General features: G+C 39.1%; 1 protein-coding gene across 1 annotated transcript in view; it reads right to left on the bottom strand.

Moving 5' to 3' along the window:
• MOCOS (molybdenum cofactor sulfurase) overlaps positions 1-15916 on the bottom strand; it is a 140772-nt gene extending 124856 nt beyond the window's left edge. Inside the window, exons 1-2 of the mRNA XM_026087774.1 lie at positions 15903-15916; positions 14240-14881 (exon numbers count right to left, since the gene is read on the bottom strand). Coding sequence (XP_025943559.1) covers positions 14240-14881; positions 15903-15916 — 656 coding nt within the window. The remainder of the gene's footprint in view (positions 1-14239; positions 14882-15902) is intronic.
• Between the last annotated feature and the right edge of the window lie 660 nt (positions 15917-16576).

Below are 16576 nucleotides of genomic sequence, written 5' to 3'. Positions count from 1 at the left end.
AACCTGCCAGTCCTCGGCTTATAAAATGAAGGTAGCTGGGTTCAGTGGCTGGCTGGGCTCTGACCTCTTCCGTGTATGAAAGCTTGGAACTGGACATCATGTCACGTGTCCAGGTTTTCAGTGGAAACTGAGCAGGCGCAAGAATAGCAGGAAATAATAGTCTCCAATTAACTCACTGCAAAAGCAGGGTGTGCTCCAAAAAAGGAAGAGGGAAGGTCAATCAGCCATCAGACAGCTACTATTATAAAAAAAGAGTTAACATTCACATTATTTATTCTGTGGGCAGTGTCACTCAAAGATTTTTTGAATCACAAGGCTCCCTGAAACAGTCGGGCAATTACAAGTTTACTAAGCTGAGATGCTGATGTTCTGTGTATCGTCTAGTTCTTCCAGGGCTTTCTAAACTTAAATTTTTAACTGTAATCAATACGCACCACAGCACAGCACAGAGAAAAGGTGAAGTGGAGATACAATTCCTATTTTTATTTTCTGTACAGTTCAGTCTATAGACATGGTGACAGCAAAGCAGGGCAAATCAGCCAGCAAAATTAGAAATAGTCAGGAATAGAGTACAGCAGTTATCATTTACCCTCCAAAGGTATGCAGGGAGCAAGACACTTGCCAGGTCTTTTCCTGAGACTTCAGCCAGTCACAACTCAAAGGCAGAGGGTGTAATATAGGGCGTACAAACACAGGACCACACTGCGGTCTTGGTGGCTTGTTCAGGCAGAATCAGAAAATTAATGAAACAAGACATGGGGCCCCAAGCCTCTATCATGTTGGCTATTAGCTACGGACTTTCAAAAGGTTCTGAGGATTAATGAGCTCTTAAATTAAGTGTTGCATGCTAGAGAAAAAAATATTCATCACGCAGAATGTCATACCCATCCCTGGGAAGCAGATATTGCTTGGTCAATCACTCCATGAAAACAACTCACTAACAGCGTACTCACATTCCCTTTTGCGTACATCTCTTCCCCCTTTGCAGGTGTCATTTGCACCTTGAAAATGTGTTGACAATATAACTCATGCACAGAAATTTAGTGAGAGAATACTACTCCTCCTCCACCCTCCAGTACACCCACACAAGAGCAAATTCAACAGACTCGCCAAGTATTTTCACACCTTTTCAATCTGCCACCATGGATTAAGAAGTATCTGAAGGAACCACACACAGGATTTAACTACAGTTGGACCTTCCTTGTCAAATTCTTTGCATACCTGAGAAAACAAAGTTTCAGAAATCTTAAATTAATGGATTATTAATCCTTAACTTGGGAAAGCAGCAGAGATGAGAAAAGTTTACTTAAAAAAGATGTCCTGCTGAGAATTCTTATGATCACATTAATTTTTAACAATCCTACAGCCATTTAAATAGCTAAAGGTAGATCCCACTGGCTGTTAAAACTGCTTCATTAAGTACAAAATTCTCTCTTCAAGATTTACATTCCCCCCTTTAGCTCAAGATTTAAATAAACTAGGCTAGGATGAGAAATCTTCCTTTCTTCCAGAATTCACAGTTCTGATTGCTAAGCATTTGTGTTCATCAGACAGAAAGGGAGATAATATTAAATGAGAACYAATTCAGTACTCCCTGCATGAGGAAAGTATGTATTAATTTAAATGTTCTTGTGCATGGAGAACTGAAGTGAAACTCATATTTGCCATACTTGAAACATAGTTATACTGTAGGGTTGATTTGTCAAATAAACTAAATTCCTGAAAATTTTATATAGTTAATCTTAAAGGTAGCATATCCACTAAGTTATGTGTACTATTGGACTTAGGATTTGGTAACAATGCTAATAGCTTGCAGGTGTTAGTGCAATTCTTGGAGAACCCAAAATTTACACATCCTATATCTATGCTCTTCTGTGAACTTACATAAACAACACAGTTGAAAGAATACAAGCAAAAAAATTATGAAGGTGCTAAGCCTTCTTGAAAATACAATGATGTTACTAAGATAAAACTGGCTTCATTATGTCCTATTATTTCAAGCATTTTACAGGCCAAATCCTTTATCAAGGTCTAGTTAAAAGTCAGCCAGACCACAGCACCATTAAATTTAAAATTGCATCTTGCACCTCTGTGCCTAAAACTTACTATATACCCACCACTCAGTAGAAAACAGAAGAGTGACAGCTGCAATAAGTTGATACAACTGGAATTTATACCTCTGTGCAGTCAATGCTTGCAGTGATGAATTTTTCCTTAGTTACCTGTCTATTGGTAAATCAAATATGACTCCTTGGCTTATGTATATAGTCCTTATATACATTCAAAAAAATATATATATATATATAAAAATATATATATATAAATCTTTATAAAATGTCATATTTCTGCTTACTTTTGTTGATCTAATTTAATCATCATATCTGTTGAATGCCATGAGTGTCATTCTTACGAACAACTAGAGAGGCATTCTTTTCCTGCTCATCCCAAACTCTGTAGCAATCTGTCTAGGAAAACCAACTAAAAATGTCTAGATAGGGAATCAATGGGAATTCATGCATTTTTAAATCCCTTTAAACGATTAAAAGGGATTAAATTTGGCATATAGAATGTAATCAAAGGTCTCCTGTTGATTCCAACAGGAGCTGAATGGGGGCAGAAGCCCTTTACACAGCACTTCTGCCACTCTCAAACCAATGAGTTTATGTTATTCTCATCTATTGCATCACATTTCTGAAGGCCTGTGAATGCTCCTCCTATGCTTTGGGCACAGCAGAGAGTACAAGGCAGCCCTAACCTGTCCTGGCCCAAATGTGTTGTGCTAGCAAAGGGTCATAAATAAAGCAGGTACTCAAAAAGTTGAAATCTTCAAAGTTACGGTGACACGAAAATGAAAGGATACTTTGACTTGCAAACACCACAGCAGCCTTGGTAGGGATTTATCAGTAAATATGGAACATTTTGATCTTAACCATAAAAACATGACTAAATATTAAAACTTGCATAAAATACAAGCTGCATGTAAATTAAAGGTAATCAGTGAAGTTTCAACCAAATATTCCATTTTGATTACATGTCCAGGATTTTTACATTGAGAAGTCATCAAAAGTGATGCTTTCTCATGAAATATTTGCATTTCGGTGAAATAGAAGTCAAAATTTCCACAAAGGACTTTAATAACACTTTTCTGAAAGAGCAAGATTTCAAACTTAACAAAGGTTCTGGCACCTTTGGAAAATACTTTTTAAAAAGGAAGTGAAATATGCCACTATTTGTGAAATATTTAATACCTTCAGAAAGATGGCCACGTGTTTTCTGTTTTAATGCAGGAACTTAAAAATGCATTCAAAAAAATCTAATGTTTAAATAATGAGATTAAGGAGAGGAATCTCTGGCTCAGTCAAGCAAAATTTCTACAATAATATTCAATATGGCTCTGCAGAATAAGATTTTCCATTACAGGAAACACTGTTTAAGATGAATATGTATAAAAGTAACTGTGAGATAATATCTGATCTCAGATCATAAAGCAAATTTCCAAAAGAGATTTTATACGGGGCATCTACAAACTCCCAGGAACATCCAGGTAATTCAGAGGCACATTAATACCTAATGGCAAGCAGGGTGATTTTTAGGGTGCCCGTCTGATCCAGCTATAGTAATGCAAACCCAGAAATATTGGTGGAATGGCTAAATATGAAGAGACTATTTCACATTCAGAGGTGCAGTGTCCAAAAGAGAGAGAACCATATAACTAAGTTCACACTTTTTTGCTGATATTTGGCAAAACAATAGGTAGCATCCTTATTTGGTCCTTATACAGACCAAGCTGTAATATACAGACCACTGGACCCCAAATGCTAATGTCTCATTGCATTACTGGTGCTTTCCAAATCATGTTGGCAGTCAAATCAACATGATACCTATTTCTTTGGGGGAAAGAACAGTCTCTGCTGATGTTTAAAACCTTATTTTGAAGGATTTCTGTCACACTGAGATGATTTAAACTATAAGTGAAATAGAGTAGTCAAGACAACACTAAAAAAAGGTTACAAAATCATTATCACTAAAAAATGATTAGAGATAACTTGGTGTTCATGTATCAGTATTCCACAGTGAAGAATTTTATTTTTTATTTGCATGTATACACTTTGTTTAATTTGAGAAAAGCTCATTTAAAGTTTATTTAATCTTTTAACTTCTGTTTCTTAAACAGAAAAATCTAATGTTATCAGTGATTCTGGCTCTTTTTTTTTTTGATGCATCCTTTCTAGACTAACATATCAAGACAACATACAAGAAAACATAGATGTACAACAAACTACATAAACGTAATCTGACATGAACAATAACCGTGTTTAATACTGATGAGGACTTCAAAAGAGCTGCATTCATTTGTACACAGACAGCAGGAAAACTTAACAAAAACATTTGCTTCTATAAGAAGGGGCTACTGCTACTTAGCATTAATTGTTTGTTTTGCCAAGAAGACAGACCAGCCTAAACCTGCTGCTGAAAGTGTCGTTTTTCTCACTTAAACTGATCATATATTAATGTAGCTAACAGAAGACCAGTCAAGAGGCTGCTAATTTAGGCCAGTGAGTGATAAGGACAGTTAGATTCATATTAACCACTTCTTAACAACAGACATTATGAAGAAAACCCATGCAATTTATATAGCTGAATTTATAATCTGTTACAGGCTTCTTTGCATCAGCAGCAATCCAAATAAAAAGTCACTTAAGAATTGCTACCTGAAAACATAACTGCAAAATGCCTGCCATAAAGTATGAAATAGGAGATGCAATCCTTTAAGCTAAGTAGCTTCCCTGCTGTAACTCTAAAACTTTTTATCATAAAATTCACTCAAAATAAAGCTATTACAATCATTTGACACAGTTATTAAGCCATAGCAGATGTTATTTGATAATATAAATGCCTAGATGTGAAAAAAGTAGATTATAATAATGCTAGAGAATCCCTCTGCATTTTTTAATTGAACACGAACAGGCTGAAATGTGACAGCCAAGTGTTTAATCAGATTTGAGTATTTCCTGTTTCAGTAAATGTTGTTAAAATGCAAAAGTCATGGAAGATTCTAAAGCTTTTTTTCTCAAGAGCATCAATATTTTCCTTTTTCTTCTGAATTAAATCTATTTGAGAAGCCTGTAGATGTTTCTTTCATGGGTTCCCAAGAGCACAGCTGCCAGATGCACTCTTGCATACATTTGGTTAGTAAGGAGATAGAAAAAAACAAAACCCGTGCCTATACTTGTAATCTTCAAATACTCTCCTAAAGGGTATCACCTAAGCATTTATTCTGACTTTATTTAGGCTGCAAAAATATATCCTCTTAAATGATGAGACTTGTCTCTGAAGCTACTGACGAGAATAAATCTGATCTCCAAAAACACCTTTCACAAAAGGTGTTAGAAGCATGATTCAGAGCGGAAAGAAGTCACTGAACTCTAAAAATTTCCAGTGAAGGTAAAGAATCTCCTTGGAAATGCGTTATGGTTGCCACATGGATGTATGAGCACGTCTCAGTCTCCTTTTGTGGAGCCTTTATGATTTGCTCATTGATCTCCCGAGGTCTGTGCACAACTGGCTGAAACCAGTGATTTTTAGCACCATTAGCCCCAAAAAGGCAAATAAAATTGACCAAGAAGGGTTAACATCAGCTCACGGCACTGTAGTGCATTAGTAGGTCATGGTAGAAGAGATGCTTCCTCATCTTTGATCAGGCATTTCCTGATTCAATCTTAGTATCAGTTTCTCTATTAGAGGGGGATACTTCTTCATTTTATCATGATTATCTGCATTTTAAAGGAAAAAAACTTAAAGAAAGCAACCTTGTCCCCATCCCAATTTGGACTAAATTTGGTTGCATTCAGTCAACAGTTTTAACTACCAGGCACTCCACCCTACCTCCCCCCCCCCCCAAATAACAAAAACCCAAACTCAAACCCACACGTATAATAGAGGCACAGTTATGAAGCAAGAAAATAAATATTCCTGAAAATCTTGTTTCCAAAAGAAGCCACACAGAAATACAGCATTGCAACTAGTATAAACTTACTCTACCTAAAGTACAAGCTGAGGTCCCCCTTTAATGTTCAGAAAGGTTTCTGGACTAGATAGGGACTTAAACACAGTGCTTTTCTGAATTGGATAATATTAATCAATATTCCATCCCAGCCACTTTCATTGCTCTGCATTGCTCAGTTTTAAAAGACTTTCCCTCCAAATCAATACTCTTTTATAACTCTAAAAGTTGTTGCCTGTCACCTCTCCTGCAGAGGGGCCTTTATGAGTGATCCCTATACTCCTCCTCTCTGCTCCTGTGTCTCTCTGCATATTCTCTGATTTCTCTTTGATTCATCCGGCACAAATATGTAGGTTCCATGTAAAATTCAGCCCCGAGCAGGGGAGCCAGTAAGAGGTAGCACAGCAGAGCTGGACGAGATTTTATGATGAAACAGGCTCTAAGGGGAAAATGACAAACTTTTGAAATGGAGACTTTTCAAAAAGCAGGAGCTTGTGCAAATTTCTGAAGAAAAATCAGCCTCCAACCCTGCCTGGCTCCTCCTGGCGCAGCCTGCCTGGCGTGCAGCCAGAAAACCTGTGCTGCGAGCGCCTGTATCTCTGGAGAGGCACAGGTGGCCTCACATGGAGTTGGGCTTATAAAGTCACGGGTGCAAACGGGCTGGTACCCTCTGCCCGGAGCGAAGCTGCAGCAACCCCAACTCCTGCTGGCTCGCTGCCACCCTGCTGGTGTGACTCTGGCATGGCACAGCTAAGTGCTCTGCACAGGGCCGTGCCCACAGCTGTCACCTGCTGCTGCTCATGGTCAATGCCTTTCCTACGCCCCAGGCTGTGCTCTGTGCACTGCCATTAAAGCCATTCCAAAGGAACTGCCACAATTTCAGCAGCCAACCCGGCATGGTTTCAGCATCGCTGTCAAAATATTTAACACACACACACACACCCCAAAGGATTCAGAGCACATAAAAACTATGTTAAAATAATGTTCAATATCTAAATTGACCCCCTGATACTAGTTACAGCTCTTCAGGATGTCTTTCTAAACTCATGCTTTTGTCTCTAAAGCTTCAGGAGTCAAACAAAGAGCATTATACTAATTATATACTATACCATGGAGTATTTACAAAAATTCCTGCTCCTGAGAACTGCCTGAGGTAAAAAGACAAGAGAAAGAAGCTTTAATTCCTGTGCTTTGAAGTAAATCAATCCCTTAATATTATCTGAACAGGACTCGGGTGTTGTAAATATTGTTTGGGTCAAAAAGCTAGTCTCACCCTTTTACATGCTAATATCAAGATATTCTAAGTATATAGTACAAATAGCAAAGTCGGGGGAAAAAAAGTGATTCCTATGCTGAAAAACTTACTGTTACTTTTCCTCATATATCAAACAGTTTAATCAATCACAAATGTAATATCTACAAAGCACATTAAAAATACTGTACAATAAATTTATCACTAGAAAACAAAAGCCATAACATCCCAACCCTTGATGAGAAAAATTTAGAAAGCTTCTTAAAGACTTAGGGCAAAGGCCTGATTCCAAATTTGAGTGAAGCTGTATCACAACAACTCACTAGCCACTGTGGCTGCAAAGACACATCCCAGCTGAGGCAAAACTTTTGCTGTATTTGATCAAAGGGAAAAATCAAGTTTTGGCATGTAACAAGATTCCTTTCTTTCTTGCTATCATCTCAAAACATTTGCTATTTGAAGCACAATCTATTTGATAATGAGATCTAGATTTATTTCTTCTATTTAAAAATAAATCTGTTGCAGCTCCCTAGCAATTTATAAGGTTTATTTTATAGCTCATTAATTTGGTGCCTGTCTTATACTGGAATGGAGATATTTAATGATACAGATTGATGCTTGATGCACTTTACAGAAACAGTATGTTAGGCACATGACTGCCACTGGCTGGCTTTCAGTGAGACTTTGGCACCTAAAGAAAAAATGTACTTAGCTTAGTTCAACTTATTTCCAAGTAAGAGAATCCACTGTACACTTTAAAATGTAAATGTTCTTTGGATTTATGGCTTTTATTAATTTCATTTTGCTGAACATTGCTAAAAAGCTTACAAGGCCCACCAAAAAAACAAGCAAACAATCTCTCTCTGCCCCCTCCCTCCCCATACAGTCCTGTATGCATTTCCCTACTTCAGACTGCCACCTCGCACAGAGATGCTGAAGTGTGGCTGAATGTAGTATGTTCCTGCAAGGCAGTGTAATTTGCCTGGCATGGACCTCTGTGCTCCTGGGGCTGCGCTGTATTCAGGACTGATTTCATTAAAAGCAGCTTGGGCATCTGTAGACTGTAACCACAGGCTGCAATAGACCCAAATCTTTAGACATGAACCTGTGTGATGCCTACCTTTTCTGCTTCTTCCTCAAATCTACAGCTCTGAGCCCTACAAACTATTCACTTTGGGATCAGATTTCCCAATTGCACCACAGGAAACACTGGAGACAAAACCACAACTCAAATGTGATTCCTCTCTGGAACAGACGAGAGCTTACTCTGGGGAGCTGCCTTCTTCTGTGGTTTGGGACTCCATACAACATGGGAGTGTGCACTTCAGAAGCAGAGCGGAGGGTGATTCATTTTTTCCAAAATCTCTGCTGGAAGAGCCCTGTAGTTACAGCCCCGCTTTGTACTCTGGGAGGTGTCTGTCTGACCCTCCTTGGGAAGCAGTGAGGAATTCACCTGAGGTCTTGTATAACCTGGAAGAGCCTAACCACCAAGTTTCTCCAGCTGCGTAGTTAAAAAGAAATAATTCACTAGCTGCTCAGCCAAACGCTTTAAAAATAATAATAATAACCTGTCTTCAAAACTGGTAGAGGTTTTCAAGGCAAGAGGTGGAAAATATAAATAAGGACATTCAAAATGTAAGCACTGTACAAACGCATGCGTAGGGCTGACTAACTAAAGGAAGCCATTATTGCCAATTTTATTCTCTCTCAAAAGTCTTACCTGCATTGCAGCTTCTCTTTGGGAAGACTGTCCACAAATCCAGGTTCATAAACATGTTTTTAAGTGTTTGTTTGCACTCTACAAGCATTTTTATAAGGCACTGCTTGCAGTTTATCCCGGATTCAGCAATTTAGGATGAATCCCATGGTGAATCAAGACTAAAAGCAATCCCCAGAGGATTAAGTTCATCTCATTGTTCTATATTTTCAGTGGGTAGGTGCTTATTCTGACTATGTTGAGTTTTCAGGCAATAAAACAACTTCATTATTGAAAGTGATAATAACTTTGAGTATTACAATGCATGCTGACACATGAAAACTCATCCACAGCAACAGTGGGATTTAAAAAAAATTGATTTTTTCTTTGAATCAAATGCCCAAGAAGCTGGCTGGCTGTAGTGATATCTGGTAGAAAAGTACACAAGAAGTCAACTGCCRACATGGATGTTCTAAGACATAAAAAGACAGACTGTATAAAGTCTTCCTGCAGCTATTTACACTTCGTGTGGAGAAAAAAAAGAGTAATAGGTCACTTGAACCTTGTTACATTTACTCAGAAAACAGAAATCCCCTTTTCCATTCTTATTTTTCCACACTTCTTGTTTTAAAGTGAATGTGGTAGTTGTCAAGTTGATCGAATGATAGCCTTGGAAATTAGAGTACTTCATCTGTCCTTCAAGCAGGGACAGAAGCTGTGTGTGGCTCCTACACAGTCCACTCAAATGCCACTCAAATACTCAAATCCTGTCATCTCTGTGGGACAGAGTGAATGGAGGAGAAGAGGGAGGGAGGAGAGACGAGCTCATTCTCTCATTGCCTGTTCAGGCTTGAAGTCTCTGTCAATGGCTCTAATAAGTTTGTCAGGTACAGAAGCAGTCTCATAATGCAAATGCCTGAAAGATTAGATGAAGGCCCCTATCACTTCCCAAGTATATCATCTGAAACTTATCACTTCATCTTAAAAGGATGTTTGTTCAGGGATTTTGTAGATTTGGAAATTGCCCCTATAAGGGGTCCTGTTTGGATATCTTTACATTTCAAATATCACAAAGCAGTGGAAGTGGCATATTAACAAAATGCTTTGAACAAAAAGTATTAGTCAACAGCTGACATTTAACCCCACTTAGCATATTAAAGTAATCATGAACAGATTGCCCTTCACTCTACAGCTATGCAGAGCCCTTAATGGTGGGGTCCGTGGGCATATGCTAGATGCCAAGGCTAGCATCTGCACAGCTAGTGGGCTCCTGCATGCAGTTCAGGCCTCAGGTGATTTCTCAACATCACTATGAAGTGTTTCTGTGGAATAAACCAGCATCTGTCACTACATGGCTCCTCTAATTCTTTCTTTTTGTGCTGACAGAAAGCATGCAATAAAGCTAAAGAGAAAACTTAACTTCAGCCAGAAAGACTAGCTTTTTTGCCAGGGGATCCTGGAGCTGCTCCATATCCATTATCCAGCCTAAGGATTTTGCTCCAATTCCAAGAAGGGACAGCTTTTCTTGTGATCTTAGTGATAGTTCTCATCCATAGCTTTCTGCCTCCATTTCCTGCTCCTTCCTTCCTTGTCCCCCACAGCACACACGCACCTAGCACTGGCCTAGCAGGCACTGAGCCACCACTGACCTCACAACCACAAACAGCACACACGCACCTAGCATGCAACTGAGGACTTAAACCATGTCACTGTACCACATACCTGCAGAGGCACGTGCAGAGCTGTCCTGGTGATCTCTAAGATAGTTCTCCACTGCAGTCCATGCGTGTGCCCAGTATGATGACATTTTCCCTAGAATTTGGGGAATCTAACCTTTTATCTTCAGGTCAAATATAATAGCCACTGAACCATGTCAAAAGTAAAAGGTTGCAGCATCAAGAAAAAAAGAAACCTTTGCTCCTGCTTTGGTTAAACACCCTGCACTGTAAAGTACAAAAGACTGCTTTGGGGCAGTCAAATTGTTCAAGCAGCAGAGACAAGAACCACTAAAACTGGGCAGGGACAAAGTCATGCTGTCTAGATTTTCAAAGCCTTTGAAAATACATTTGGACATTAAAAACACACAAACAGCTAACACGCTGGATATTTCAGATTCATAGACTAAGGTGCAGATATCCAATTTAAAAATAACAGCTTCTCTTCCCTTAGTCATAAATTCCAGGCTGATCAGATTCTGAATAGCGCTCCCAGATACAAAAGAAAAATAGGGCAGATGATGAATATTTTATTGCTGAATTCTTGCTATACATAATCATATTATTTTATTATCTCATGCTGCGCAGAAAAAAACATGGGAAATGAGGCTAGATTTGTGAATGATAACAATAATTTGTCAAGCTGCTTGATACAAGGATGAAAATATAATAAACATGGTTTTAAAAGTAGAGATAGGAAGACTGGCTACAGCCATGAAATGGAAAAACTTGGAAGTGATTTAAGCATATTAAAGGAATCTAAAAGAGTCTGTGATAGCATAATTTATATAGCAAGAACAACAAAATAAAGTACAAGTCACACCAGCAAAAGCTGCATCCATTAAGACAAAAGGTAACAATTCTGACAGTCCTGGGAAGGAAAAATTAATAAACAACCTCATTACACATCTCCACTCAAGTTTCACCTTGACTTAGAAAAAGCCATTTCCTTAGTACGCTGCACTCCGATTATGCATGGACAGGGAACGCTTCTGCTAATGGCTTTCAGATATACATATTCTAATCCAGCTTTCCAATGGCATTTGTTATAGTTCAAGTTTCCTCATGAATTATCACTTAAAATAAAACACTTTTCTTTATATTCACTCCCAAAGTTAATCCAAAGTCATAAAAACAATTTTTTAAAACACTTTTAAGAAACCAACCTGTTGAAATAACAAAGACATGCGTAGCGGGAGAAGGTAGCTGGAGTATCAACCACAGAAGCACAGAGGTTGGAAGGGACCCCTGGAGGTCTCCAGTCCAACCTCCTGCCCAAAGCAGGCCAAGTTGGAGCAGGTGGCCCAGGACCTTGTCCTGTTGGGTTTGGACACCTCCAAGAATGGAGGCCCCATATTGCAATTTGGCAGGGATAAAACCTGGCTAGAGCTACTGCTTACATGAGAACTAGCAACCAAGCTGTTTTAGTCACTAGCAAAGAAATGGAAACATGGCCCAGAAATATTGTGATCATATTAACTTTGGCAATGGTGGCCTGGTATTTCATTTGACATATATTAGTTATGTTTCTAGTTGCTTTATCTGTGCACATTTTAGGACCAGGAGAACACCTTAAAACAAAGCAAAAACTCATAACCTCTGAAAGGAAAAAAAAAATCTGGATCAAGTAGCTGAAGGAAGAAACTAATTATTCTTGTTCCTGACTTATCTTTGAAAATTTCAAGCCTTTCCAGGCAGGACTTCAAGCCTCCACAGTTCACTAGGGATTATACACAGCACCAGTAATGCTTTAAAGATGAACTTTTTAATATTAGCTTTTCAAATAATCAACAAAGGATTTGAAGACAAATGTAAATATTTATCCATGTACAACAATCAAACTCTGAGTGACACTTTGGTGTGTAACAGGAGCCAGTATCACATCCAGCTGTCAGACTTGGCTATTTGTTCCCTTATACTGAGATTAGGTGTTCTGCATTTAGCCTGAGGAATCAAATCAGTCAAATTCCCTTGTTTATAAGTGGGTAGTGGAACTAAGCAAAAGCAGGCCCCTCTTCTGATCCAGGAACACCAAAGCCCTTGAAAGCAGTGGAAGCCTCAAATGCCTGAYGGACTTGTAATTAGTCAACCTCTGAAAACTCTTGAAAAAGATACCAGAGATAGAGCTCTCCTCAATTTTCCCATATACCTTTTCCCACTTAATTAATGAAGGTATAAAAGAGAATTGAGATCTAATATGCATTTCAGATGGTTTCATCTGCTATGCAACCTCAGGAGTCATGTGTCAATTACCTCTACAAGAGCTCCTCAAAAGTTAGAGCCAAGAGGACAAATTAAAGCAAGTTTTCTCCTTTGCTTGCAGGTGGTAGAAGGACACCCTAGAATCCTGTCATTTCTTTGCCCTTTCATCCTTACTTTCAGTGAGTAATTCTGGTGCACTTCAAAGCCTTGTTGGTTTGAAAAACCAGAAACAGAGCTCAGAACAAGAATGTTTTGATGTTGGTTTTATTTCTAAATTAAAAGATTAACTGGATGTTCCCCAAACAGATTTCCGTTTCAGCAGTAATATATGTCCTTCTACTACAAGACAGCCAGGCTATGGTTCCACTGCATTTATCAGTCCAGAACTCAAACCACACGGCAGCACTAAGAACATAAAATACAAGAGGCACACACACACGAAGCATCATTATGTATCATAGTATACAGTGAAAGGACAGACATTCAAATCACAGGAGACCCAGGCCTTTGCACTGCTGAATATACATCAACTATGCTAGTTACATCCATAAACAAATGCAAGGCATGACTGACTCTATTTATTATTTCCCCTTGTCATCTCCAGTCACCCCCAAGGACTATCGTTTAATATTAAATGCTGACCTTAAGTTTTCCCCCTGTGCACATGTGCTGGATGTGAGATAGGAAGAAAGTCCCTTTAGTGCCTTTATATAAGCTGTTGCTGGCATGAGGGAGAGAGAGTGACCAAGCACTGCTAAGAGTGGCATTTCAATGTATTAAAGGAGTAGGAAAACCGATCCATGGCCCTGCATTTCCTTATGTACTGTGTGACCTCTTTTAGGTACCCTCTATCTTCCTTTAGAGAGCTTCACTACCAATATTTGTCCTATGTAATTTCTCTTACTGTATGTATTATTCTGACAAAGCTTCTCTTGAGAGCAAAGCATGCCACCTTTCCAGAGGAATACATGGACCTTTCTTTCCAATTTCACTAAGGGTCATCCCAGTGTGTGATCAGCCCTGGCCTAGCTGCTCCAAGTACAGAGTTTCAAAAACAAATCAGGGTTCCAGTGAGGTACCTTAAATGTAAACATAAAAACAAATGGACTGATCTTCATGTCACTGGATGAACCCTTATATTTTTATCAATTGTGACAAACAAGATCAGGCAAGGAAGCAGGATCTTTCAGAAGATGTTTTTTAGATAGGAAAAAAGAATATTATGAAGAAAACAGTTAGATGTGAAATACCTCTCCAACTGCATAAACAAGCACATGTCACAGCCCAGTGCATGCGCCAACACAAAGACATTTGTCTAAAGGAAACAGTATCAGCAAAAAACCCACCTGTATGGTTAAACAAAGCCTTACCTTTCTGCTATAGATTTTCGTGGGAAGTAAAAATCCTCTCCTGCAAGGTAGGCAGCTGCAGTTCCACCTCCAAAATAGGTTTTCTTCAAGAAGGGGGCAATCTGGTTGTTTACCAGTAACGCTCCTAAACCGGTAGGGAATCCAAAGATTTTATAGAATGAGATGGGGATGAAGTCAGCTTGGTGAACTCTTAAGTCTAGCGGAGAAGTGCTTACATAAGAAGCTGCATCTAGTAGAACAAACCACTTCCCTGGTATTTTGATGGGGCAGACTTTTCCAGATTTTATGTCCTGTATCCATGAAAGGGGATATTTGATACCAGAAAAATTGCTCTGAGCTGGATAAGAGAAAAGATGAGGTGTCGTGCAGTTTTGTTCTTCAGGTGGTAACCTGTTTTTCTCTGATAACAACATTTCCTTTGGTTTTACTGGAACAGATAACACATTCATTGAGGCAGTTATCCCCCTCATACCCACAACAGAYGTGTGGCTGTCAGTTAGGTAACAAAATCGACTGCTGGGCTGCTTTGTGCCTTCAGGTATCCAAGGGAATGCTTCTGCTACCAGTTTAAGTGCAGCTGTGCATCCAGAAGTGAAAATGATAGTGTAATCTTCAGCAGTAGTGTGGAAGTGTTGCAATATTCTGGGGGGAAAAAAAGAAAAAAAGAAAAGAAATCAGAGATCTAGTTATTTTCTGAATTTTCCAAATATTTTATTGCCAGATGATGTCTTTTGTTTTTCCTCAGCATAAATTCTTCTACTCTGACATCTGATTTAGACACACGTAGACAGGTTTGGCCAAATAACATTCCCAAATAGCACAATAAACTTGAACGAATGTAACCAGAATTATTTTGCCCACCACAGAATCTTTTCAATGCTGCAAAGCACATGGCTGAGACAGAAGATAGAAGGCAGGTCTGCCTGGTTCTGGACAAGGTGGCCAGTGTGATCCCTCAGTGGGATCAGAATTAAGCTTGCATATGATTAGAATGAACATTGGCCTTAAGAGAGGCCAGTTTCACCTGCAAACTTTTAATAAAAAAAGAGTCCCCTATACAGATGTTAGCACCTGCTAATCATCTAAGGCCTCATTCTATCCCAGGTCTTCTGCAGGCCACATAAAACTGAATAAAAAGCTCTGCAAGCCATCTGGACAGGGAGGATATTTATCTACTATGCATATAGCTGAACTTTGCATTCGGAATCCGACAGTTCAGTTTAAAATGGACTAATATGTCCAATCTCTCCTATTATTGACCAGAAACATGTAGTATATTAGTTTTGCTGTTCTAACATGTAATTCCAATCCCTCTTTAACTTTTAGATTATTTGGGTTAGAGTATCTTTTGGTTAAAAACAGATTCTACCCAAATACCAGGCATCTTAATTAAACATCAGAGGATTCTGCAGGGAATACCATAGCATACGGCTTTGTTCCTTGGTTATCCTATTGATAATAGAAACAGAACACAGCAAGGAGCAATAGATTATCCACATAAGGCTGTAATCTCTGTAGCTCAAAAAGATACCCTAAATTAGAAGCAACCTAATGTCTTCCAATGAACCATACTGAGAAAACCTAAGCAAGCTGATCTCTTGAGACATGTGTACGCTGCACAGTCACTGATGCCTAGACAGCACCCAAGTTTGCTCTAAATTACCTTTTGTGAACCATTATCTACTGCACCTTTTGGTACCCACATTATCCTGGATATCTATCACAGTTTTGCAGGGCAGAAGAAAGACTTTCATCAGGTCTTTTCAGAAGGTGAGATACAGCTTCAGTTCAGTTACCTGTCTTGCACAGAGTCTCGATGAACTTTCTCTGAATGAACTTATAAAACTTCTACTAATATTAATGTCAAATGTACACAACCATCTAAGAGACACCGTCTTGTTTGCATGAGGCAGAGCAAACAAAACTAAACCAGAGCATAAATGTTGCTGCTCAGAGGTGTTGTGAGGTTTCCAAGAAATGTTGGATGTTGACCAGCGAGTGAAGAGTTAACAGGACTGAAATTTGGCAATTGATATGCAAAAGAACTGATACGTGCGCAAAGCTGTTGAACAGAGGAGTTAACAGGACTAAAGAAGTCTACCAACCGATATGCGCAAGGATTGATATGCGCAAGGCTGCGGAATGGCAGCATTAACAAGACTGGAGAAGTGAAGTCTGCCACCTGGAACCTGCACGGACCCCCGGGGAGGGAAGAAGCAATACGGAGGTGTTGTGGTCTTGCCTCGCTAGCAGGGTCCCCCCAAGCAGACAAACAAACAGTCCTGTGATTGCGAAACTTGCTAAAAGTCAGCAAAAGCAGTGTTTGCCCAGAGCCCC

The sequence above is a fragment of the Apteryx rowi genome, unplaced genomic scaffold, assembly GCF_003343035.1.
Source record: "Apteryx rowi isolate R43461 unplaced genomic scaffold, aptRow1 scaffold_730, whole genome shotgun sequence".
Taxonomy (NCBI): Eukaryota; Metazoa; Chordata; class Aves; order Apterygiformes; family Apterygidae; genus Apteryx; species Apteryx rowi.
Note: the sequence above shows the minus strand (reverse complement) of the source record. Positions and strands in the feature narration are given on the sequence as shown.